General features: G+C 54.7%; 1 protein-coding gene across 1 annotated transcript in view; it reads left to right on the plus strand.

Moving 5' to 3' along the window:
- The window catches only part of CMIP (c-Maf inducing protein), a 233148-nt gene that overhangs the window by 144321 nt on the left and 64535 nt on the right, over positions 1-24292 (plus strand). Inside the window, exon 3 of the mRNA XM_045796073.2 lies at positions 9095-9145. Coding sequence (XP_045652029.1) covers positions 9095-9145 — 51 coding nt within the window. The remainder of the gene's footprint in view (positions 1-9094; positions 9146-24292) is intronic.

Raw genomic sequence — 24292 nt, forward strand, 5'->3', positions numbered from 1 at the left:
TGACAGGCGGGTCTGCTCCAGCATCGCCCTTGCTCACTTGCTTGCTGCCCCCACCCCCGGCGCTGTGGACAGAGGCTGGAGCAGCAGGGCAGGACTCGGAGCTAGGACGGGGAAGCAGACCCAGCCCTCCCCCCATTACTCGGGGAGCCCAGGTGGGTGCAGCACCCCCTCCCGCCTCAGTCTCTCTTTCCGCCACTTCCATCCGCTTCTACCTTATTTCCTTCTCGTCATCACCCTCCTCCCCCCCCCCCGCCGTGATTTGTGGTGGCGTGTGGCCGTCTTTTACATAAATGGCTTCCGAGTCATCTTGGAGGTGGGCTTTGGGCTGGGAGGCCCGTGTGATTGTGAGGTGGCTGGGGGGCACCTGGAGCCCCAGGCTGGTGTTCTGAGGTGCCAGGCACGGCACGTCTCACGTGCCCTTGTGACAGTCAGCAGGTTGCGTTGCTTTGGGTTTGTCCTGGTTCTTATGACAGGACCCAGAGTGGTGGTGTGATGGAGCAGTCCTCCCTGCTGTGGGTGGAAGACGGGCCGAGAAGCCCCCAGGGTGCCCCGGGGACAAGGCCGACAGGACAAGCTCTGTCTGGGTGCTCCTGGTCGGCAGAGGGTGAACATGCCTTGAGTCGTGCTGTCCGGCAGCTGCCACTGGCCACACAGGGTTGTCTGCGTTGTAACGTATTGCATCAAATGAAGAGTGCAAATCCGCGGGCCACTGGCCACATTTCCAGGGCTCAGGAGCCACATGGACCTACTGGTTGCTTATTGGACAGCCCAGAGGAAGAACGCTGCCATCATCACAGAAAGTTCTGCCGGACGGGGCTGGACCCTAGCACTTTTCATTCTGACCCCCTGCTCCAGGCACTGCTTCCCTGCCGGAGGAAGTAGTCATGTAGTGCTGGAGGGTCTGCAGTCTTCCATCATCGCTGAAGAGGGTCCTGTCCTGCTGCACGTGTGCGGCTGTTCACTACCTAGGAATCCTGTTGGGCTTGCAGGGGTCCCCACCCTCACCTGCGCGTCTCTCACTCCGGAGTCTCTGCCAGGTTCTCCGTATCCATGGGAATCTGTTTCCTCCGCGCTCTCTCTCTCTCTCTCTCTCTCCCCCCCCTCCCTCCCATCCCTCTCTCCCCTTCTTTCCCTCCCTCTGTCCCTCTCCCTCTCTGCTCTCCCCATCTCTCTCTCCCCCCATTCTCTCTCTCTCCCTCCTTTTCTCTCGCTCTCTTCTTCTCTCTCTGTCTCCTCTCTCTCTCTGTCCCTCTCTCTCCCCGTTCCCCCTCTCTCTCCCCATCTCTCCCCCCCTCTCTCTCTGGCTCTCCCTCTCCCCCTTCTCTCTCTCTTCCTCACTCTTTCCCTCCCCCCATCCCTGTCTTTCTCCTTCTCTCTTCCTCTCTCTCCATCTCTCCCTCTCTCTCTGTCTCTCTCTCTTCCTCCTTCTCTCCCCTATCCCTCTCTTTCTCCTCTCTCCCTCTCTCCATCTCTCCCTCTCTCTCCGTCTCTCCCTCTCTCTCTCTGTCTCTCTCCCTTGCTGTGTTTTGCTCTGTTTCTCTTGCAGTTTCTTTTTCTCTGAGGTCTTTCTCCAGGCCTCTCTCTACCCCGAGCCCTTCTCTCTGCGCCTCTCAACTTAACTCCCTCTGTGTCTCCTCCTCCCTCTGTTCCTCCCTCTCCAACCTCTGTCCCTCTCCCAGGGACCTCCTTACAAAGCTGCTTTGTTAGAATTTGAATCGGTGCCTCACTCAGACCCCTGGGAGCTGACCTATCCGGGTTCAGGGAAGGTTAAGAGCCGCTCTTAGGCCAACGTGCCTTCTCCCAGCTCAGAGACACCGAGCACTCTGCCAGCAGGTCGAGTCGCCAGACAAAGGCGCCAGCCTCCCAGCCTGGTCCAATTGGTGTGTTTCTGGATGCTTTGTGTTTTTCAGCGTGAGCTCCCTAATGCCATGTTATTAGAATCCCTGGGTGCAGAAAGGACCTATTTATCTTCTTTCCCCCCTTAACGCCCTTTGTGCTGGTGTTTCATTGTGAGGAGGTAACTACATAAGAACATAAACGGTGCAATGAAAGCATCCCAGGGGGCCCCTTGCCGGCCCATGGTCGGGGTGGCCAGCATTAAAGGGCCCCGTGGCGCTGGTCATCTGGGGATTTCTGCCTCGCGGTTGGGTGTCTGCCCATCCATGAGAAGTAGACAAAGCCCCCTGCTCCTAAAACCAGGTTTCGGGCAGAACCAGAACAAGGAGACTGTCCCTTCCCGATGGTCTCCGAGACTGGCTCTTCTCCCAATATGATCTCCAGAGGCCAGGCGGCAGGGGCAGGGACAGGGTGGGTTCGCTTCTTACTGGAAGCCGGCGAGAAAGAGCTTTCCGGTCTGAAAAGCACGTGCTGTTTTTTCCCTAAGAAGTTGGGCCAGGAAGGAGAACTTGGGAACAGTCACCCACAGTGCACCCTTGGCTGTTTTTCTCACCTCTCGAGACAATACAACAATGAGAGAGAACTTGGCAACTTTCGAAGAGGAAATTAGGCAGAATTTGCCTGGAATGGGGCCCTTCCAGTATTCGAAAGATTTATCGCTAGGAGAAGTTGGCGCTGGCCTGGGCAGGCCTGCCTGTTTCCAGGGGCTCTTTCCCATGCTTGAACGAGTGACCCTCAGGACTCTGAGCTAGGCCCCGCGTCCCGTGGGGCCACGTTGTCTTGGCTCAGCTGCCCGCACAGCAGTATGGAATCCCTGTGCAGAAACTCGCCATGTCCCCTGGGCCAGGCGCAGCCCGGGCCGCTCTCCTTTCATTGGAAGGCACTTAGAGTTGCCTGCACTGGGATCCTAGACGTCCCCCAGCAGCCTCCATCCTCCTTCAAAACTAGGCAGACCAAAGGAAGGAGCAGTTCATAGGCCACTCTGTCTGGCTCCATCAGCAAGAAATGCGCCTCCCCTCTTCCAGAGGAAAGTTCTGGTCCACCCTCTTGTTTGCGGGGTGGGGCCTCCTGGAGATTGGAACTGGAGCCAAGTCCTTCCTCCTCCCCTTTCACTGGCATAATGCCTTCAAATTTCCCAGCCCAGTTCCTGGAAGCCTCATGGAGCCCAGGCACGTGGCTCTCATGTTCAGGGTGGACAGCCTGTGTGGTCAGACAGACCTGAGGCCCGGCCCAGCTCCACCGTGCTCTATCTGTGTAGCCTTGGGCAAGCAGGGATTACCTCTCTGGGCCAATGATTTATCTATAAGCTAGAGTCACGAGGCCTGCGTCCTTGGACGGTGTGAGGATCAGCATATGACATGTAAGATACTTAGCTCTGTGCCTGGTCACAGTAGGTGTTCAGGAGCAGACCGCCATGACTATTGCTTGCTCTTAAATACACCTTAGGGAAAAGAGGGTCTCAAGGCTGAACAGTTCCTTTGAAGTTTTACTGCACGTGGAATTTTCTTCTGTGAGCAGAACGGGTGGCGCTTCATCCGTCCATCTAGCTATCCACCCACCCAATTCATTTATACATCTGTCTGTCCACCCATCTGTCCATCCATCTCCCCATCCATCATCCGTCCTGCAGTCCTTCCACCCACCCGTCATCCATCCAACCATGTATCCATCTGATCATTCATTCGACAAGTCAGCCAATCTCTCACTTAACAAACATCTCTCGGGGTTTTGTGGGCACAGTGGTGAATAAGTCACACATGGTCCCTGACCTCACAGAGCTCACAGGCTGGAGAGAAAGAACCCAGCGAGCTGAGCAGTTGCAGGACTGTGGTTCTGTTAGATCATTACCCGATGTGGTCGGGGATGGTGAGGGGAAAGCATTTCAGGTGAGACCTGAAGGGTAGATGAGTCGTTCAGCGGGCAGGGGAGGACGGGGTGAAGACAGAGTGTCCCTGGTGGGATGTACGTTCTGTGTGAAGGCCAGATGGAAAGTAAGGCCAGCCAGGTCAGGCTAGATTATGCTACAGCGACGAGCAGTCCCAACTTCTAAGTGGCTCGAAACAACAACTGATTATTTCTCACTCAGGCTACATGTCCATCGTGGGTCAGCTGGGAGCACTGCCGATGGAGCTGGCACCATCTGGAATGTTGCTGGTTACCATGGCAAGGGCCCCCCTGAGGCATAGCACACTGCTTCCCAACAGCTTCCGCTGGAAGTGACTCGGGTCACGTCCACTCATGCTCCATCGGCTGAGCCAGCCCGTGGCTACCAGTCCTACCACAGGCTGGGAGGAGAGCTAGAAACGTTGGGGGAGGACACCGATGACACCACAGCAAGTCTGGGCCTTGGTTGGCTCACCAGAAGTGTGGCAGGAAGGGATAGGTGGGGCTAGAGTTGGGTCCTTAACCTGTGGTCCGTGGTGTATTTCGAAACTGCCTGTGTGTGTCGGACAGACGCGGCCAGCCTTCTCAGGTGCAGGCAGCCCCTCCTCCCGGTGTGCTGGGGATGATGAGCCTAGCAGGTGGGGCGGGGCACAGTTGCTGTCTCCTCCTGGACGCCTGGATGGCTCCTCCGCTCTTTGCCTTAGTGTAATGAGTTCACTGGGGGGACTTGGTGACACCAGCCTCACTTGGGAGGTGGCACTTCATCCGACTGGACTCTGCCTCCTTTCCCAGTCCTGTGGGTGGGACAGGTAAACCCCAGGGGCAGGATGGGGCTCTGAGAGTGGCAGGAAGGAGTGCAGGGAAGTAGAGGCGGGAGGGTGCTCCCAGCCGAGGTTCTGCGGGAGGAGAGGAGCTTCGAGCTCAGAGAAGGGGTGTGTGTGCCAGACAAGGAACCCGGGCAGTGAGGGTGATGATGTGGTCAGGGGAAGGCTGGGTCAGCTCCCAGGGGCCGGGCGGTGGCAGGGCCCTCCCACCTGCTCCGAGCCTCAGTTCCTCACCTCAGAGTGATGTGTGCAGAGCATGAGCTCAGTGCCGGGAGGCACATCAGCTGGTGTTCCTGCCCTGCGGGATCTCAGTTCGTGCCCGCGCCTCGGAGGGGCAGGTTCCGGGGCCTGCGCTACAGGCGGGGAGCTCCAGAATCACACAGCTGTTTGCCGCTGGGATCTACAAACTGCCCTGCGGAACCCAAACCTGCCTTCTTCCCAGAACGTGATGCCGACCTCCTCCGGTTGAAACACTCCCCGGAGGATGGATACGGCTGGGCAGCTGGCTCACGCTCTCCCACATGAGAAAAGGCTTGGAATGTGCAGGGTGTTCTTCCTGGAAGTTTAGGCTGTGAGCCGAGGTGACCAGGGCAGGTGAGATGGAGTTGTGTCCTTGAAGACACCCTCCTCCCCTTCTAGGCCATGAGGCTGCTGTGAAAGGCAGGACACAGTGGACCCAACTGAGACCTGGGGACAAGGTCCCGGGCACCAGGCAGGAGAGGAAATCTGTGCGGCCATTCCCGCTTCGCAGCAGGCTGCGCACATTGAGGTCTGGGCAGAGCCAGACTGCCTGCAGGGGATGCCAGGAGGGCTCAAGATGGAAGCGGGAGAAGGCGCAGCTTGGGGGCTGCCTGGCTCCTTCAGGAGGAACCCCTGCGGAGAACGTGCTTTGGAACATCAAGTTTTGAGCAGGAAGAAGGGTCCAGTGGTGCCGTGCAGATCAGTCAGGACTCCCAGATGTAAGCAGCCAAAATGGACTCAGGCAATCTCCAGCAGAAAAAGAATATGCTAGAAGGGTTGATGGGAGCCTAGAGAACAGGCTTGGAAAATGGACTGGAGCCGAGGCAGGTGGCGGGACCATGTCCCAGCCTAGCATTCACCTTCACAGGAGGACGCGGCTCAGCCTTATAATGAGTTCTTAGCTCCTTCATTCTGACGTTACTTTGCTCAAGACCCAAAGCCCTGGGCAGGAGCTTCTGACTGACGCATCCTAGATCACCTGCTCACCCTCAAGCAAGAGAGGGGCCCGGGACCCCCTACAAGACTCCTAACGGGCTCACACGTTGGGGAGGTCCCCAGAATGGGAAGGGGCTGCGCCAGGTCCCCAGGGAGATAGGTGTGTGTGTAGGACAGGTTGCCGAGGCAAAGGACGGGCGTCTCCGTCTACTGCTCACAACCACTGCTCTGCTTGCTGTTGGTGTGCTCCTTTGTTTTTGTGTGCCCGGCCCTGATGGCACCAGGCATGCTCAGCCGCGCTGGCGATTTAGAAATGAGATTCTGCCCTCAGGGAACTCACCGTCCACTCATTCATTTGTTCATTCATTCATTCAGCAGGTCTGCTCTGTCACCTGGTGCCCCAGGCCCTGGGGCTAGGGTGGTGGTCACATAGGGGCATGTGTTTGCGGGGCAGCGTGCTGGGGCTGGTGGACACAGAAAAGGGAGAGATACACTTCTCCCCCTCTCCTTCTTCCTGTCTTCTCTGTCTTCCTTTTTGTCCTCGCTTAGCCATTCAGCCCAGCCAGTGACACCTTATAGGCACTGCCCAGGCCCACTGTGCTCCCTCAGAACCATAGAAGAGCCCACATCAGCACTAAACCAGTGTGGCTATACCTCCCATACTCGTTTCCCACAGCTGCTGTGACAAGTTACCACAGACGTAGCCATCGAAACAACACAAATGTGTTATTTGTTCACGGTCCTAGAGGCCAGAAGTCCAGCACGGGTGTCACTGGACTAGAATCAGGATGTCAGCAGGCTAGTTCCTTCTGGAAGCTCCTGGGAGAATGGGTTTCTTTGCCTTCTCCAGCTTCGCCGGTGCCCCTTGGCTTGTGACCATATCCCTCCAACCTCTGCTGTGTCTCTGACTCTCCGACCTCCTGCCTCCCTCTTGTCAGGACCCTTCTGATGACAGTGGCTCCCCCAGATAATCCAGAGTAACGTCCCCATCTCAAGGTCCTTAACTGACTCAAATCTGCAAAGGCCCTTTGCCACCTACGGTAACACATTCACCAGGATTAGCATGTGGTCAATCTTTGGGGGTCCTGTATCTGGTCTCCCACACCTGCCCCTCTCTCTGGCCAGCTTGGTGTGTGAAAGAGCACAGACTGTGCGTGTGCTGGGGCTGGCTCAGACTGGCTGCTACCAGCTCCTGGGGGCCCATCCTACACATCTCTTCTCATCCGTGGTCCAGGGGCATCCCCCCTTGTGGCACGGGATCAGCCACAGTGGGGTCACTTGCAGCACAGACGGTGGTACATGCTGTGATCAGGGCTTTTTTATTCTGGAAAGCCTGTTGTTCCTCATTTATCCACACACCACTGGCCGTGGCTGCCCAGATCCTGATCACTGCTGTTTGTTACAGGGTCTGCACGTGCCAGGCACGGAGCTAAGTAAGCATTTTACAGGGATTATCTCATTGTTTGGGATCTTTGCTTCGCTCTCCCTAAGCATGGGATGTATTTTATCATCCTAATGAACAAGAATTGTCACAAGACCACAGAGCTAGGTCAGCACTGATAGGAGGGTGACTCAGCCACAGACTCTCCGGGGTACTGCTGGACCCATGGCAGGCTCCCCTTTGGCCTCCACCTCCCCAGTCAGGTGGTGCAGGCCCTGTGTCTTCAGGGAACTTGAACCCAGGTCTGTTGGAGACTCAGCTGCTGCAGAGGTCCCAGGATCCCATGGAAGGTGTCCCCGGGCCCACTCCCTACTCAGGGCAGAGGTGCAAACGTGCCTTGTGTCCGTGGGCTGGCCTCAGTCTGTTTGAGATAGGGAACGAGTCTCGGAGCTGGCCCACAGAAGTCTGCTACCCCACTGCACTGGCCACTGAGCTCGTTCATTTGTTCAAGCCCAGAGATTTCCCCGAACTCTGCCCGGGGAGAGCAGCTGAGCGTCACCAAGAATTTGGGTGGGGAACCTGGATCCCCAGACAGAGGGGGATCCTGAAGTTGTACCTGCGTGTGCGTGCATGTATGTGTGTGTCCGTATGGGTGGGGAATAGAAGTTGGACTTTCATGCTTGGAAGGAGGCTCTGGCCTTTGTGAGAGTCCCTGGACCTTCAAGGTCAGGGTCAACTTGAAGCAGAGGACTGTGGGGTCAGGCAAGAACAGACACTGCATTTCTGCCCTTAGGGATGGTCAGTGGAAAGCTTGGAATGCCATAACTGTGGTCTACAGCATGCATCAGACTGTCCGGGTTCAGGTCTTGGTCCCGCATCTACTGCCTGTGAGCCTGTGGGAAAGCTCCTAACCTCCCCGAGCCTCAGTTTCCTCATTTGTACCATAGGAGTGACGATGCTGACAGTACCATCTTGCCAGGGCAGACTTGGGAGGACCCAACAAGCCAGTCCACACATGCACCCTAGCACTGATGTGTGGGCATGCGTGAGAGGTGGCTGGGCCTTCCTTGGGCCACATTTTATTTGAGAGGAACTAATAATGGTGGTGGTGATGACAGTAATGACTGCATTTGTGTGTGACCTCCTGCTATGTGCCAGTCCCGATTCTCTGTGCTCCCCAGGAATCCTTCCCAGTCCTCACAATGTTCCTGCAAGGTCAAAGTTCATGGCCCCATCTTACAGATGAGAAAATCTAGGCCGAGTTGCCAAGGTCTGTGAACGAGGGTGGTGTGGATCTGGGAAGGTTTTGCCCCCATGTGGTGATTTTTAACTCAGGTCTGCCTGAGTTCAAGGCTGGGTGCTTTCTTCCCTGACCTTCTGCAGTTGGCTTTGAAGCCAGCCTGTCTGGGTTTGAATGCACTTAGTTGGCGTGAGATCTTGGAGTCCCAGTTTGTCCCTCTGTGAAAGGGGCATAGCGCTAATCCCCTCACAGGGCTGTTGTGAGGACTGACGACAGAATATGTGGCTCACAAATGCCAGGCACCTGTAGCAGCGTGTGGTGGAAAGGAGGTACCTGAGCCGCTCCCACCCCCAGCATCCCACCACCATGCCTCTTTCCATTCATCCCGGCCCCTCCCGTGATCCTAAATAAGTCAAGATATGTGTACAGTGAACGTTTCTAGCCGCCAGCGTCTGGAGTCACTCATACCCAGCAAAATAAGCACACAGTGGCAGTGATGTCTAATTTCAGGAAAATCCCGCTGGTAGCCGCTTCTGTTTTGGTTTTGTACCCAGAAGGTTCCACTGGGTGAATCCCTGTGTGAGGGCCGCAGAGCAGACCCTGCTGGATAGAGCAGGCCGGGCCCCGCGTGCTTGTGCCCTGAAATGCTGCAAGCTGGTGACTGGACCTCGCTGTCCTCTTTTGTCGTTGCAGGCTGCCAACAGCTACCTTCGAGACCAGTGGTTCCATTCTCTGCAGTGGAAGGTAAGTCCCGAGTCGGTGGCTCATTGAAGGTGGCTGACTCTGTCTCGGGCCGCCTCCTGCGGGCTCACAGCCAGTCTGTTACCTAGAGGTGTGAAGGTGGACATCTCTTGCCTTCCAGACAGCTCAGCCGAGGAGCCTTGTCCCATTGTGTAAAAGCCTCTCCCCCGTCTCCCTCTCGTGTTCGATGCCTTCCTCCCTGTGATGACATTCCTGCACCGTTGGCCGCTGACTTTGCTCATGGGCTTTCTGGCATTGTGCCTGCCAAAAGGAGCATAGAAGCGCTCGCTTTCAGAACAGGGGCTCTCCTGAGGGGCCAGCTGAGGCAGGGCTCAGGGTCTCAAGATGCTGGGTTGAAAGTAACTTCTGAAAGTTGTTCCAAACGTGAATCTACCAGAGATTCAAACACCCAACCATTCTTCCACAGTCTTCGCTTCCTTTCAGTTACCTGATTCTTTGGCCTATATTTGCTGTTCAACCTCTGCATAGGACGGTCCAGAGCCTGTTAGCACACAAGGAAATGAGTCCTCCGCTGGTCACTTTCACGACCCAGGGGCCGGGTCTGCTGAGAAGGGTCCTCCCAGCCCCCAAGGAGTTCAGTTCTGCTCCAGGGTGTGGAATGTGCCCTCAGCTTCTCCTTATGCCCCGCCCCCCCGCCCGTCCCCCACCCGCCTTTTGATCTTTTAGTTTAGAGCAAGCCGTGACAGTCCTGTGGCCTCAGAGAGCCAGCAGGCTATGGCTGGAATGACCGGTGCGTGTCCTGAGCTGTCATCGTTAGAGTAAGCTGGAGAGCCGCGGAGGGTGAGCGGCTGGGCCTGTGCAGGGCGTGAGGCCGCGTGCCACGTTGGGTTGACCAAGGGAACACTCGGAATTCCTCCCATGCCTCTAAGGGACTCTCGTCACAGCCGGCCCAAGGACGGAAATACAACCCCGGAAAATGACATTCCTGGCCCCAAAGAGGGCCACTCCTCCCCTCTCCCCTGACAGCTGCCGGTCCTCTCGCTTGGTGCCCGTGTGGCAATCTCAGCTCAACAAGTAGTCTCCAAGTTGAGGCTGCAGAGGGAAAGGATTAGAATTTATTGAGCACCTACTGCATGCCAGGACCATGAAGCTGGGCTCATCGTGGCCATTTCACACTTGCCACAGCTCTTGTAAGGCTGATGACTGTCACTGCTCCCATTTTATGCATGGGGAAGGTGAGGCTAGGCTGGAGTCCAGCTCCCATAACTAGTCAGGGCTGGAGGCAGGGTGCAAACCTAGGTCTCTCTCATGCCCACAGGTTTCTGAATGTAGAAAGAAGGCGGCAGGTGGCAGCGAGGAAGGCAGGGTGGCACATTCCTGCTCACGGAGTCAGCAGGAGCTGCTGAGAGCTCCGTTTCCCCAGAGAGATTATCCCTCGTCCCTGAGGCCTGGCTCTGTGCGGCCCTGTGTGTCCCAAGACAGGCAGGGCTTATGTCAGGACCTGCTGGGGGCCGGCTGGTAGTTAAATGCCAGAGCAGTCAAGGGGGAGGGAAGAAGAAAAGGGATGGTGTGGTTGGGGAGCTACTGAATGAAGGGGCCATTTCACGGCCACAGACCTCAGCTGCTTGGCCTCCTCCCCCTTCTGTTCTCCATTTGTGTTCTCCAAGTGAATGGGAAGCTCAGTAGGTAATTGCCTTGCTTTGTCTTAGCTCAGGAAGGGACAGGAAGTGCTTGGAGACATACTGCCCACTTGACAGGTGGGGAAAAGGCCTCATTGCAAAGGCGGCCCAGACCCATGTCAGGGGAGAGGCTGACTGTCTTCAGTGGCTTCCCACAGAGCTCTGCCTTGGTCTGCGTGTTCTTCACCTATTGTCTGAGGCCTATGGGAACACCGAAAAGGCAGTGCTTGGGCAATTCGTGAATCGTGTGCCGCTAGGAGGGATGACTAAGATGGTGGGCATGGAGAGCTGGATTTCAGAGACCGACTGGCTAGAAAGATGATTTGAAAGTGACAACCTTAAAGCATACAAATTTAAATGTCGAGTATTATGTGTGGTATTCAGACGATCGAACAGGTACAGAATTAGGGGTCCCTGGCCTTCCAGCAGTGTTCAGGAAGACCTGGATGTTTGCACTCAATTTTGGGGGCGTTTGGTTTCTTTATGGTTGTTAAATTTTAAAAAACAAAAGCCCCCCCACCCCAGAAAATAAAAACAAACAAAGGCATCCAGGAAACCCAAGTCAGAGTTTCAAGGAACTGGCAGATGCCTGGCAGTGTGGCCGTTTTGCCAAGTAGTAGATGGTGACCTTTGTTATCACTGCATACGCTTTCACCTGTGTCTTAGGTAGGTGTAAGACACTGGCAGTTTTCCCCCTTTGACAATTGCCCCCCCCCCAATAATTTAGGTATGCTGCCACCAGGTGGCAGTGGTATCTTAGTGTCAGCAACTTGGTTTCAGTTTTGAGGAGATTGGAGGAGGCATGCTGTCTTTCCTTTTTAAAATGGTCAGTAAATTTAAGGTGTTTTGGAGGCCCTTCGGGCTAGCGAAATGAGCTGAGAGACCTGGGTTCGAATTCTGGTTCTCTTAGGGTCTGGGTAGATTCTAGGAAGTGTTCATTAATTCAGATGCAGTTATAATGTACCAGGCATGGCTGTGCACTTTTCTGTTCCTTGTCATTCAGCAACCAAGGCTCAGAAAGGTCTAATGACTTACCCACAGCTACACAGCAGATTTTAGTGCAGATCTGTGGGGCTGCCCTGCCTCCTGCTTGATCCAACTATGCCTGATTCCGAGCTTTGGACTCTTCAGCCCACTTAGGATGTGACCTTCTTCCTCTCCTGACACAGTCTCTCTTTTCACCATATTTATAACCAACCTTCTTGGCTTTTTCCTTTTCCTCTTTTCAGTATCTCTTTAGAAAACCAAAAATAAGGACTTTCAAAATCCTGGAACCTCAGCTTGATTTTTAAAATTTTCTACATACTGTTTTTGTCATTTTCCCCTCACCAACATGCATGTGCGTGTTGTCCCTGCGGCACACATGGAGAGCCCATTCTTTTATTTGTAAAGAATGTTGCCTATTAAATACTACGTTCCCATTGGTTTAGTTTTTACTGAGTTGTACTGGTGTCTCTAGGGCATTCTCAACAGAGAATTGCTCCCAAGGGGAGCCAAATTGGTTCTTTGGGGCTTAAAAAACCTTAAGTTATTACAATAGTACGTGGCCCTCTGAAGTTCAACCCCATTCAACAAAATCTTATTTTTTAGTATTTAATTTCAAAGGGAGGTGGGGAAATAGGAGGGAAATGCTTAAAAAGGCTCCTGGGGTGGGGGTGGGGTGAAGATAATTAGGAAAAGGCTGAGAAATGCTCAGTCTGCCCCAGGTGGTGGTGTGGGACAAGACAGAGTGTGAATAGGGATATCTGTGTGATCCCACCTGTCCCCCTCTGTCCCAGTAATCCTGTTGTACAGTGACCTCAGTGCTGGACTTCTGCCTTCTCGCGCTATCGCAGTCGGCTTGGGGAGTTTCCTTGGCCCAGACCCTGTGTTTTACGCATCGTCTTGTCTCCCTGAATAGTCCATCGTTAACTGACGCTTGCATGTGAGGACATTGGAGTCACTGGCCCACGCTCTCAGGGCTACCCAGAAGGGTCCCAGCTCCCAGCTCCCCTTCCCTGCTCCCCCTGCCCCTCCGCCCGCTCTGCTCTTCCTTGACCTCCTGTCTTTGGCCGGCACTGCTCAGGGAGATCCTTCTCACAGAAGGACAGCCAGCATCTCCAGTCCCAGGAAGGAGTGTCGGACGGGGTTACTGTGGGTGGTGGGACAGCAACGCTAGCCCTCCCAGGATCCTCTGGAGCGGAGCATGCTGCCCTGAGGGCTCCCTGGAGAGGCCAGCCCTGTTTGGTTTGGGTGGTTTGGCCCCTGAGGCTAATTCCTAGGGGTGTGGAAGCATAAACAGTTGTACTGAGTTAATGAGTCCTCATTTCTGAGTCAGAGATGCACCTTGGAGGCCAGGTCCTGTGGAGACAGGCCTGTCTGTGTGTGTAAGACCGTGAAGGGACAGGCCTGCCTACATGTGCAAGGCCATGAGGGGACAGCCCTGTCCCGGTGTGCCAGTCATGTGAGGGCATGATGTGTGTTTACAAAGCTGTGGGAAGACTGGCCTGTTTCTGTGTCCCAGGTTTTGAGGCAAGAGGCCTGGGTGTGCACAACTGTGCGGGTCTGGCCTGTTGGGGTGGACGGCCCCTGGCTGGGAGGAAACATGCACCAGGCCCATAAGGGAGCCCCGAGAAGCGAGAGCTGGCCCTTCTGGTGCCCCCAGCTCTGAAAAACGGCCTTTTCATTTCCTGAAAGGGGTTCCGTTGTAAGCCATTGCGCTCGACGTCTTGAAAACCAAGATGGTTTTATCCCCGGGGGGAGCTGGGTTATTACTAAGAATGGTCCCTGAGGCCTATCCCAAGTGTTGGGGGTGGGGAAGCGGACTCTGTGTGAGACAAGAAGCTGACCTGTTTTCCTGTCCCAAGGCTGAGGGGCAGAGGAATGCACCAGGCTCTGGGAAAATCCCAGCTCAGGTTTGTATCCTCTCTGGCATTCCTCCCTGGCCACACTGCCTCCTCTCCCCAAGCAGGTTTCCCCAAGCCCCTGGGGTGGCCACAGTCTCGTGGTCACCCCATCCCCGGTTCAGTCCCTCTTCTGTACAGAGCAGGAAGGTGGAAAGGAATGTGGGGTGCACATGCCTATGTGAGTGAATGAGAGAGAGTGTGTGTGTGTGTGTGTGTGTGTGTGTGTGTGTGTGTGAGAGAGAGAGAGAGAGAGAGAGAATGTTGCATGTGAGGGGTAACCATGTTAGGAGTGTATTGGGTATGGAGTGGGCTTATTTGGGCCTCAGTTTTCTTCTCTGTCAAGTGGGGATAATCCAGCACCTTGCTCACTGGGTCGTGGTGGGGTGGCCTGCTCTGCTGTGTGCGAGGCAGTTAGAAGGAGGCTGGCAGGCGTGGCTGCTGTGAGAGCCTCGCAGGCACTCCTGTCAGTGTGGTGCAGTGCCCCCCCCCCCAGCCCCTGCACTGCCCCCGCGAGGTGTGTTTTAGAATTGGGGATGGGTAGGAAGTGTCCTCAGGAGGGCCTTCCCTGTAGTGGGTGCCTGCCGTTCCTCGAAGTCTTTGGAGCACTGCCGTGTCTGGCACTTCATGCACATTTGCTCCCTTAATCCTCTCACGGTCCTGCCTGGTCTTCACTACCCCATCTCATAGATGAGGGGGCCAAGGACATTGCCAGGGACAGCCAGCTCCTAATGATGCCAGTCGAGCTTCCGCATCAGGTCCTGGCTGAGTCTGACGTGGGGGTGAGCCCGTCCTATGCTTGGAGCCCCCACCAAGGCACAGCCACCATCAGGGTCCCCAGTGTGCAGGTGAAGAACCAGAGGCCCAGAGGTGAAGACTGCAGCTGGAAGCCTAGATCCCCTCCCCCATAGGGGACTTGGGGGGACTGGACCCCTCACCCCATTTCCACACGGTGAGGGAGGCAGTCTAGCTGGTGCCCAGATTCCAGAGGGACAAAGGGCCCTAGAGCTGATGTCTCTTCTCCAGAAGGAAGCTCCTATGGGCAGGGTGGAGCCTACAGTGGGTGCCATCACCCCCAACTCTGACCTTCCTCCTAGAATCACCTCCCTCTTCCTCCTTAGAAGTGGGAAGAGACTTCTAGCCCTGGCATCTGTGGCCCCTAGTGCCTCTGGACCCAAGTGCAAACCTCCCCAAGCTGGCACCTCACCCCCCACCCAGCCTGTGTGCTCCGAGTCTTCATCCACCTCCTCCCCGCAGCAAAAGCAACAAGTGGCCATTGTCACCCCGTTGAATCCTCACAAGCCTGAGGAGGAGCCTAGTCTCCCAATTTCCCATTTCACAGATGTGGAGACTGAGGCTGAGAGGTTAAAGCCCTCGCTCAAGGTCAGTGGCAGAGCTGGAGTGTGGACAGAACTCGGAGTCCAGAACCTAGGGTGGATCCTGACCACCGGGAATGTGGCTCCCAGCTGCACACGTGTCTGTGTGCCTGTAACCAACACATGTGTGCACACCGGACAGTTCCTCACACTCATGAGCTGGCACTGCCCGGGCGGCCCTCAGCTCCTTTCAGTTCTGGTGTCTGGCGCGTGCAGGGCCTCGGTGTTTCTGTTTCGTGCAACATTTCATGAGAGCTTTACATTTTTCTCTGTCTTGCAGACGTCAGCACAAGGATTATGGGAATTAGCCTCTGGCTTGGCAGTCCCGTTGCTCATGGGTAGAGGCTGACTGTCCTGCCTTGTCCTACGGGCCCTGGGACCACTGTCAGGCCACCTGTCCTGGGCCCAGAAGGTCAAGCTCAGGACCAGCCCACCTCCACATCTGCCCCAAACGCACCGTGTCCCCAGGGTCCTCAGATGCCAACATCGAGGCTCTGTGTGCTCAGACCCAGCCTTGCTCCCGACCCCACTTTGCACTTGGTCACCACCCTCCAGTGTGGCTCCTGGCTGTGCTTGCCTGCCCCAGCCAGGACGCCCCCTTGTCTGGAGGGAAGACAGTGATCCCCCGTACACCCCTTCCTGTCCCCATTGCTCTCTTCTCTGTCCTTCTTCTCTCGCGCTCTCCATCCTTTTTATAGCCATCTTGAAAACACACCTTCACAGCCACACCAAGGGCAAAGCCACTGGGCTCCTGCCAGCCCCCACCCGACTACTGAGTCCACTCTCGCAAACGTCCTTCCCGGCCTCGTCTGCCTTGTGCAGATGCTTTGGTGGCTGTGGCCAGGGGCACAGCACAGACCGTCCCGCTAGCTTCAGCAGAGCCTGGCCGCTGAGACATCTTGACGTGTCCAGGCCTGTATGCATCAGCTCTCTAATGGCTGCATAACATCTGTGAAGAGGTTGTGGCCTAATTTACCACACGACTCGCTGTGGTTGGGCATTCGGGCTCTTCCGGTTTCCTCAATTACGGATAATGCAGTCATGCCTTTCCCCCGAACCTAAGCTTCTACTTCTTTGGAACTACTTTTTTAAAGCAGAGTTCCAGAACAGTGGTCACTGTTCTGGAAGAGAAGGGGTATTTTTTGCGGCTCTTACCACATTTGCCAGTTTGCTCCCAAAGGAATAATTTTTGCAGTGCGTCAAGGTGAGAGCTCGGGGCCAAACTGCCTGGGTTCAAATCTCTACCACTCGCTGGCGGTGTGACCCTGAACTAGTTACTTCCCTCTCTCAGCCTACTTTTCCTCCTAAAGTGGGGCTCACAGTAAGACCAAGCTCATTAGGTTCTTGTAAGGATTAAATGGGTCAATAGCAATAAAGAACTTAGAAGGGCACCTGCCATGTGAGTGTTAGATCAATGTTGATTATTCTTATTCTGCTTTAATCAAAGACACTGTTTCCCTTTGTGTGGAAGGGTCCTAGCAGACAGCTCCAGGAGAAGGGCAGCTCCGGCAAGGCACTCCTGCCATCAGCCCGCAGGGAGCCCGTGACAGGCTCAATCACAACAGCTCAATCACCGAGCTCGTTTCCCCTGAGGCAGAACTCTTCCCAGCAGAGCCTTTGCTGGCTGACCTGAGTTGACGGAGGGAGCAAAAGCTTCTGCCTTATGACCTCCTAGACTGTTGTCCATCGAGCGTTGCAAGGATCGAATCTAGTCCTGTTGGCTCTGGCCTGTGCTTCTTTGGGACTTGTTCATGGGAGAAGTTGTCAGGGTTCCAGACTCACGCTCTGGGTTTGGTTCTCCTCTGCTTGGGAAAGGCATGAGTGTTACCTGTCCGCCTCTGAGAAAGGAGGTAAAACAGGGAAGCAGGACAAGGATGGGCGGAGGTTGGCCTCAAACCTCTGATGGGCCAGGGCACACGTTTGCTTCATCCAGGTCGGAAAGCCCGGAATTCCATCCAGGTTCATTTGTGGCTCTTGGTCAGAGAAGGCTTTGTGACTTCTTAAGAGGGGGTCACAGGGACTCGGTGGAGAAGGGTGAAAGGGGTGGCTTTCCCCAAGAGGCAGGGCTCGTCCCAGCCCACGACTGGGGGAGGGGCCTCAGTGGAGGGACAGCATGGTGGAGCAGAGGCCCTTATAGGCCACTTCACTGGCACCTGTGTTCGTGGAACAGAGTGGAGGCCACTAGGGCTCAGGATGCCAGCCCCCAGGAGGGCCACAGTCTCCAGAGACTCAATGGGCCTTCGGGGCCCTATAACTAATAACAAGGGCAGCTTCGGGGATTGAAACTAACAAGTGGCAGAGGGCTGGGTAGGCCTGGGGAGGAGATCTCATGCCCTTGTGGGCTTTCTTTGTGGTAGACAGAACGATTGTTAGATACCTACTAACATCAGGAGGTGTGCTGGGGGCTTTCGTGTGTGTGTGTGTGTGTGTGTGTGTGTGTGTGTGTGTGTGTGTAGTCTCTTGAAATCTTCCCCAGGTTTGATTAGGCCAATCTTGAAGGAGGAGCTAAAAGGATAAAGGGCTTGTCCGTGGTTGCACAGCTGGAACCAGGCAGAGCCAGCGTCTGAATCAGGGCGGTTGGTCTCCAGGCCCAGCCCCCTCCTCCCAGCTGGAGGTGGCACCACCGTGGACGTGGAGAGGGTAGGGACATGAGCACAGTAGACGGGTCTCTGAGCCCAGAGAGGCAGAGGAGTGCCCAGCAAGCCTGAGGCCCTTGCAGGGCGTCCCCACTGTCCCCGACCAGAGCTCTCTCTGGCATAGACATGGGCCATTTGTTTCTGTTTGTTAAATAAACTTCTCATTGAAGCATTACATGCAGAAAGGCACACAGATCAAAAATGTACTGCTGGATGAATTCTCCCAAATTCTCACAGAATTGACCCGAGGAATGATCACCCAGGTTGAGGAGCAGAGCAACTACCTCCCAGGTGTCTCCTCGGCCCCCAAGCCGCTCTGCTCCCCCTGCCACCACCAGAGAAGACCACTGTCCTGCCTTCTTTTGGCACAGATGCATTTTGCGCCCACCCCCCCCCTTAGTGGACACTGCCCCAAGGCTTTCCGTAGTGGTCATACCAACTTATGTACCTGCCAGCATGTACAGGAGTCCGCTGGCACAGGACATTTAACAATCACATTTATTAAGGTCTTTTTTTTTTATATTCAAAAGGACAAAAAGAACTAAAAAAATTCCCTCTTCCCATAAACCTGTTCATACATCTTAACTTAAAAAAAAAAAACAAACAGGGGCACCCGGGTGGCACAGTCGTTAAGCGTCTGCCTTTGGCTCAGGGCGTGATCCCAGCATTCTGGGATCGAGCCCCATATCAGGCTCCTCCGCTAGGAGCCTGCTTCTTCCTCTCCCACTCCCCCTGCTTGTGTTCCCTCTCTCGCTGGCTGTCTATCTCTGTCTAATTAATTAATTAATTAATTAATTAAAATCTTAAAAACAAAAGCAAAAAACAAGCTATGATTGACATGTAACAAAATGCACACATTCTGACTGTTGGGTGTAGTGAGTTTTGACTATTGTATTCACCTAAATAACCCCCACCCAAATTCCTGTCCTCCCAGAAGATTCCCTCGTGCCCCTCTGCTGTCAGCCTCCCAACTTCCCCAGATAGCCTCTCTGGACATTTAAGGAGAATGAAAGCCGTGGGTGTGTGTGGCAGTTCTCAACGGCACAGGAAGGTGTAAGAGGAACAGTCTCCTCCCCACACCCGATATCCCCAAGACAGGCCTGTGAGCCTCTTGTGGGGGCTTTCAGAAGGTTCTGTGAATATTCCTCTTGAAACACCACACAGACTATATTATCCACACTGTTTGGTTCCTTGCTCCTTGACCCTTAATTACATATCATGGCGATCTCTCTGTGGCAGCACATAGGGACCTACTTCATTCCTTTTGAGGATTTTATAGTATTCCATTCACGTGAGGGTCGAACTGGGTGGGAACTTAGATTTTTCAATAAAACACTGTTGTGTAGACGGGGAACCAGAGTTTCTACGAGAAGGGTGGGGGTGGAGGAGCATGTGTTGAGCGCCCACCGTCTATAGGCCAGAGGCAGTGAGAGGTGCTTGCTGTGTAATCCTCACCCCACGAGACACCTCACCACCACCCCCAGCTGTCCCCAGTCGATAGGTTCAGAACCTGGAGCCCCGGGGTGGGCCGGGTGTAATGACCTGCCCCAGGCCACAGAGCACGAAATGGAGGAGCTGGGACCCCAAGCCTTCCCCTGCGCCCTCCTGCCCCAAGCAGGGCTTCCCCAGCCCCCACCAGAGGGCCGGCCCTGGGCTTTGGCCGTCCAAGACCCCCCACCTCCTTGTGTGGGAAGGTCTTCCCTGGGCCTCAGGAATGGCGCATGACAGCCGGCTCTCCAAATGGCCAAGAAAGAAGTGCATTTGTGGGTTGTTTTTTTTCCCCAGACAAGGAAGGGGGGACCAGAGCTTTGGTGTGTCATCCCACGCACGCTTTGATGGGGGCTGATGAGTCACTGAACCATACAAGGAAGTTTTTTCACGTAAATGGTTTGCGGGTGAACTTGTTTTCTGCCCTTTAAGGCAGATTTTTTTTTTTCTCTTTCTTTCTCTTTAAAGAAGAGCCTTTAAAACAGAAATGTGAGGCAACATCTTGACAAGCAAGACCTTTTGTTCCGCAGGAGTCTGCAGTGGGTCCCTTTCGCCATTGGGGGGAGGGCAGCGAGCCCCTGAGAGGTGGATGCTGATCGGCGCTCTGCGGGGGCCGTGGCGGGTGGTCTGGCTGCAGAGGGGAAGGTGGCCTGCCGTTCTGTGTGCCTCCGAGACTCCTACCCGACTGTTGGCTCTGTTGGCTCGGAGACGAGGCCAAACAGACTCCGAAAAGAGCAGCACGTGTCCCCACAGAGGAATTAGGGCCTCTCCTCACCTGATGATCATAAAATACCCAGCGGGGCAGCCAACTCAACTCTCTGGATGGAAAGGTGTTTTGGAGAGAGGCTAATGGACCAGGAGACAGGGCAGAAGGCCCACAGACTTGGTGGCCATCACCCACACCCTGCTTCCCGGGGGATCCTGGTGCCCTCTTAGAACCGACAGACGGTCTCACAGAAAACCCTGAAATGGACAGATACGCCCTTCTGAGGCACCTGGTGCTACCCTGACCGTGGCGACGGAAGTCCAGGGTGGCTCGCTGCCTGGTGGGGGGGCCAGGCAGATGCTGGGGTAAGACCCTCTGGCCGAGCGGATGGAATCTGACCTCCAGCTCTAGCAGATGTCCAGGGACATGTGGATCCTGAAAAGCACAGCCTGGAAGTCAGGGGCCGAGTCAGCATTAGCCAAGCAGCCCACTGGTGTCTGTTGGCTTTGTCACCATCTGCATGGAGCTAGTATGGTCCTTATCTCCCCCTCCCACCCCCGCCCAAGGCCTCCCGGTCACAGTGGAACCAGTTGTTCTCAAAGTGGGGTCCCCGGACCAGCAGCACCTGCTTCACCTTGAAGTTTAGTAGAAGTGCGGATCTTCTGTCTCCTCCAGGTGCTTCTGAGGCCCACCAAAGTTCAAGAACTGCAGTAGCTTAAAGAAAGGGCGAAGAGTAACAAACATTTACCAAGTGCCGACTGTTTTCCCTCCACTTCACTGTGTTGTCCTCGTTAGGCCATACAATGTCGCTGAGGGGTGGGGATTATATCCCCCTTTCACAGACAAGAAAACTGATTTGCAAACTAAATAACTTCCTGTGTGTCCAAGCCAGAATTCAGACCCGGGTCTGAGCCCCTTCTGTGTCCTCCAGGCCCTGCTGCCGGGTCCCTTGCGGCCTGAGATCAAGCATAAATGGCTGAACAGATCCGTGGCTCTTGGGTCACTCTGCCAGCACCTCCCCCATTTGTGCAGCTAACTTAGAATCGCCTTGATGGACACCCTCCTGAGTGCCCCTCTGGCTCCGTCGCGGACTTCCCTGGGCGAGTCTCAGTGTGCCTGTTTACAGGGCCCTCCTCCGCAAGGAAGGGGCAGCCACCCTGTAAATCCTACCTCTCCATGAGACCCCCTGCTCAGGAAGGCAGGAGCGGACGTCACGCTAGATTCAAGCCCACTGCCACTACCAACTGGACACCACTTTTTTGCACACCAGAGGGCACCTGCAAATTAATTACGGAGCTGAAGCCTTTTCCAGGTCGCTCATAAACTCGGGCCCTTTGTGGAAGGAGCCAAGGCTCCAGCCCAGAGGAGGCAGCCCCCTCACAAGGAATAGGAGGCTTCCCAAACAAAGGGATGAACCTATCAGACGCCCTTTGAAGTCATGCGAGCACTAGAGAAAGTGCTAAGACAAATAAACAGCGGGGGGCCCCCACTGAGACGCTACCATTTTGAGGCTGAGCAGGGGAACTCCTTATTTGGGATAGAGATTTCCCTTTATCGGGCCCAGAGGAAACAGGGAGGAAACAGGGGGCCTGGTGTCGCTGTCCAGTGCTGTCCCCCGCATTCCAGGGAACGAACCTCACTCGGGGTGATCCCTCCCACATGACAGAGGAAGAGAGCGGCCTCTGGTACAGTATGTACATTTTTAAACTTATTTGGTGGGTTGCTACTATAACCAGGGGTGTTTCCTCAGAAAATGGCATCTCCCATTACAGATTGGCAAGGGGCCCCCACTGCGGTTTTTACTTCAGCGTTCAGCGTGCCCTCTGGGCACCGGAACGCCACTGGAAAAGTCATTGCAAAGTCATACGGTCTTCTCAAGTGGCCAGTTTCAAAGGTGGGGTCTCAGCCATGCCTGGGATGTGAAGGGACTGTGTCGTGGGGATTGCTAGGCGGGGCAGGACAAGCCTCTGGCTGGCCGAGAGCCTGGGGAGGACGGGCGGGCTGTGTTCCTGGCGACCCCCATGGTCTGTGCTGACTGAGGGAGCTGGCCGTGTGCTGGCCAGATGGCCACGGCCCCTGAGGAAGGTCTCTTTGACACAGCAGAGGAGGGCACTGAGGCATGGCCATCACAGCCTCAGCCAGAAAGCCCATCAGAAGGATCTGCACAGAGGGCTGAGGTCAGGCAGGAGGACTGCTGTTTCATTTTCTAAATGGGAATGCTCCCTTTGCCCACTGATGCTTGCGGTGGCTTTACAAAAACACACAGCACGGGGAAATCTATACTGATTGATTTGGAGGGCCTTCCTCCAGGGGTTAGGAGTGGAAAAGCAAGACGCAGAGACCTGTGTATAATGTGATGCCCTTTTTTGTAGAATGAAATGCGACACAAAACAGCAAAAACTGAGGACCAAACTAATTCTGTGTATTTGCATTTAATTACGTGTGGCCGAGGAGAAAGAGCTGAATGGATACATGCCGGGGGCAGCAAACTGACAAAGGGGGATTTGGGGGACGCAGCCCCACCCACTCATGCTATCATAGCAGAGTGTGGCCTGGAATATTATTATCTGGTCCTTTATAGAAAATGTTTGCCGAACCCTAGTACGTGTTGTGGTGTTAGCATGGGTTTAGGGGTTACAGGGGCGGGGGAGGTGGGGTGGGAGACAGAGGTGAGGTTAACAGAAGGCCAACATATACAATATGGGCTAAATTCATGTAGACATTTATGCTGGTGTGTGTGTGTGTGTGTACATGTACGCACAGAGAGAACCCATGGAATGATGGCCACAGGCATACAGACATGCAGGCGGTGAGCCACATGATACAATTCCCGTGCTCTACTGTCCACCCTAACACAGTCTGTAGGATTCTGTCTTCCAGTGAACATATATCATTTGAGAAACCAGCTACTCGACTGAAACATTGAAAAGTCAGAAATAATAGGAGCTCAGATACCTTCCAGCTCTTTCTAAACATGTGGAATTCTGACCACTTTGAAAATTCTGCAGAAGGATAGTACCACCTTCATGATCCCAATTTCTGAACTCTGGGGATTTTTTTAATATTCCTTTTTAATTAAATGTACAATACATGGATCTGGCTTCCTGTGACAATTTGAAACATTACAGATAAAGCCGAAGCGCCTCCCCCCCCACCTTGGTTTTCCCTCAAGCCACTTCCCTCTGCAGGAAGACAGCTGTCATCAGCCTGACACATGTCCCCCCTCCCCCACACTGTGCACAGTGCATGCATGTAAATCTATGTGCACACGTGTGTGTTCGCTTTTACACTTAGTGTATGGTGCAGGTGGAGCCCGTGGCAAACCTTCCAGCTCTCCTTCATTCTTATAACTGCTGTCTCGTCTGACCCTGTGCGTGGCTCCAGGTCTGTTTGACGTGTCTCCATTGACGGGCGTTGTGGGGGTTTCTGGTCATCCTTAGTTTTTCCCTGAGGTTAACTACCGTCCTGCTGCACTCAGTAGCTACCATTTATTGAGCACCTACAGCGTGCTGGCATTCAGCCTGCAATGTCAGTCTTGTCAACACCCGCAAGAGGCAGGCGCTCCTGTCGTTTCATGTTACAGAGGAGGAAATTAAGTTTCCAAGAAGTGATAGAATCCGCTTGAGGCTGCGCAGCTTACACACAGCAGAGGAGAAGTTCGAATTCGGCTATGTCCCCTCACTCCGTTTATGATACTGCACACGCCTGAGAGCCAAGGCAGGGCCTTGCCCGAGCCTCTGAGCTCCTGGGAGTTGACTGGCTGGTGGGGGAGGCAAGTGAGCAAAGGGAGGTGAGCGTGGAGCGTTGGGTGTGCTGAGTGTGAAACTGGGGATCCCCCTGCCAGCTTCCCGAGAGTGCTGTGATGAGCTATGGAAGGCACGTGCAGCCCCTTCCCGGGTATCTTGGATGGGGTACCATAGCAGGGGGGCCCTGGGGCTAGGGCCATGTGGAGACAGGGGTGCATTTCCAGAATGCTGAGAGCAGGTCCGACAAGCAGGTCACCTCAGGTTGGGGTCCTGGTTCAGATAGCCAGCTTTCACCGCGAGCAGGTAACCATCCCCCTCTGTGTTGTAGGTTCCTTGTCTGTAGGATGGGGATCCCACCTGCACCCTTACACTGATCCCTCTAGGTCCCTCATGTAAGCAGAATCATACAGTATTTTTCTTTTTGCTACTGGCTTATTTCATTCAGCATGATGTCCTCAAGATTCCTCCATGTCGGAGCACAGGTCTGAATTTCCTTCCTTTTCGTACACCTTATTGTATACACACCATGTTTGTCTGTCCATTCTCCCATCAGGGGATTCTTGAGTTGCTCCCACCCTTTGGCTGTAGTGAATAAAGCTGCTATGCACACTGGTGTTTAAATATAATTTAAAATATACTAGCGACCCCCAAAATATAGGTGCCTAGGCTCCACCTC

The sequence above is a fragment of the Ursus americanus genome, chromosome 21, assembly GCF_024610735.1.
Source record: "Ursus americanus isolate L20-20 chromosome 21, mUrsAme1.1.p, whole genome shotgun sequence".
NCBI classification, from domain to species: Eukaryota; Metazoa; Chordata; class Mammalia; order Carnivora; family Ursidae; genus Ursus; species Ursus americanus.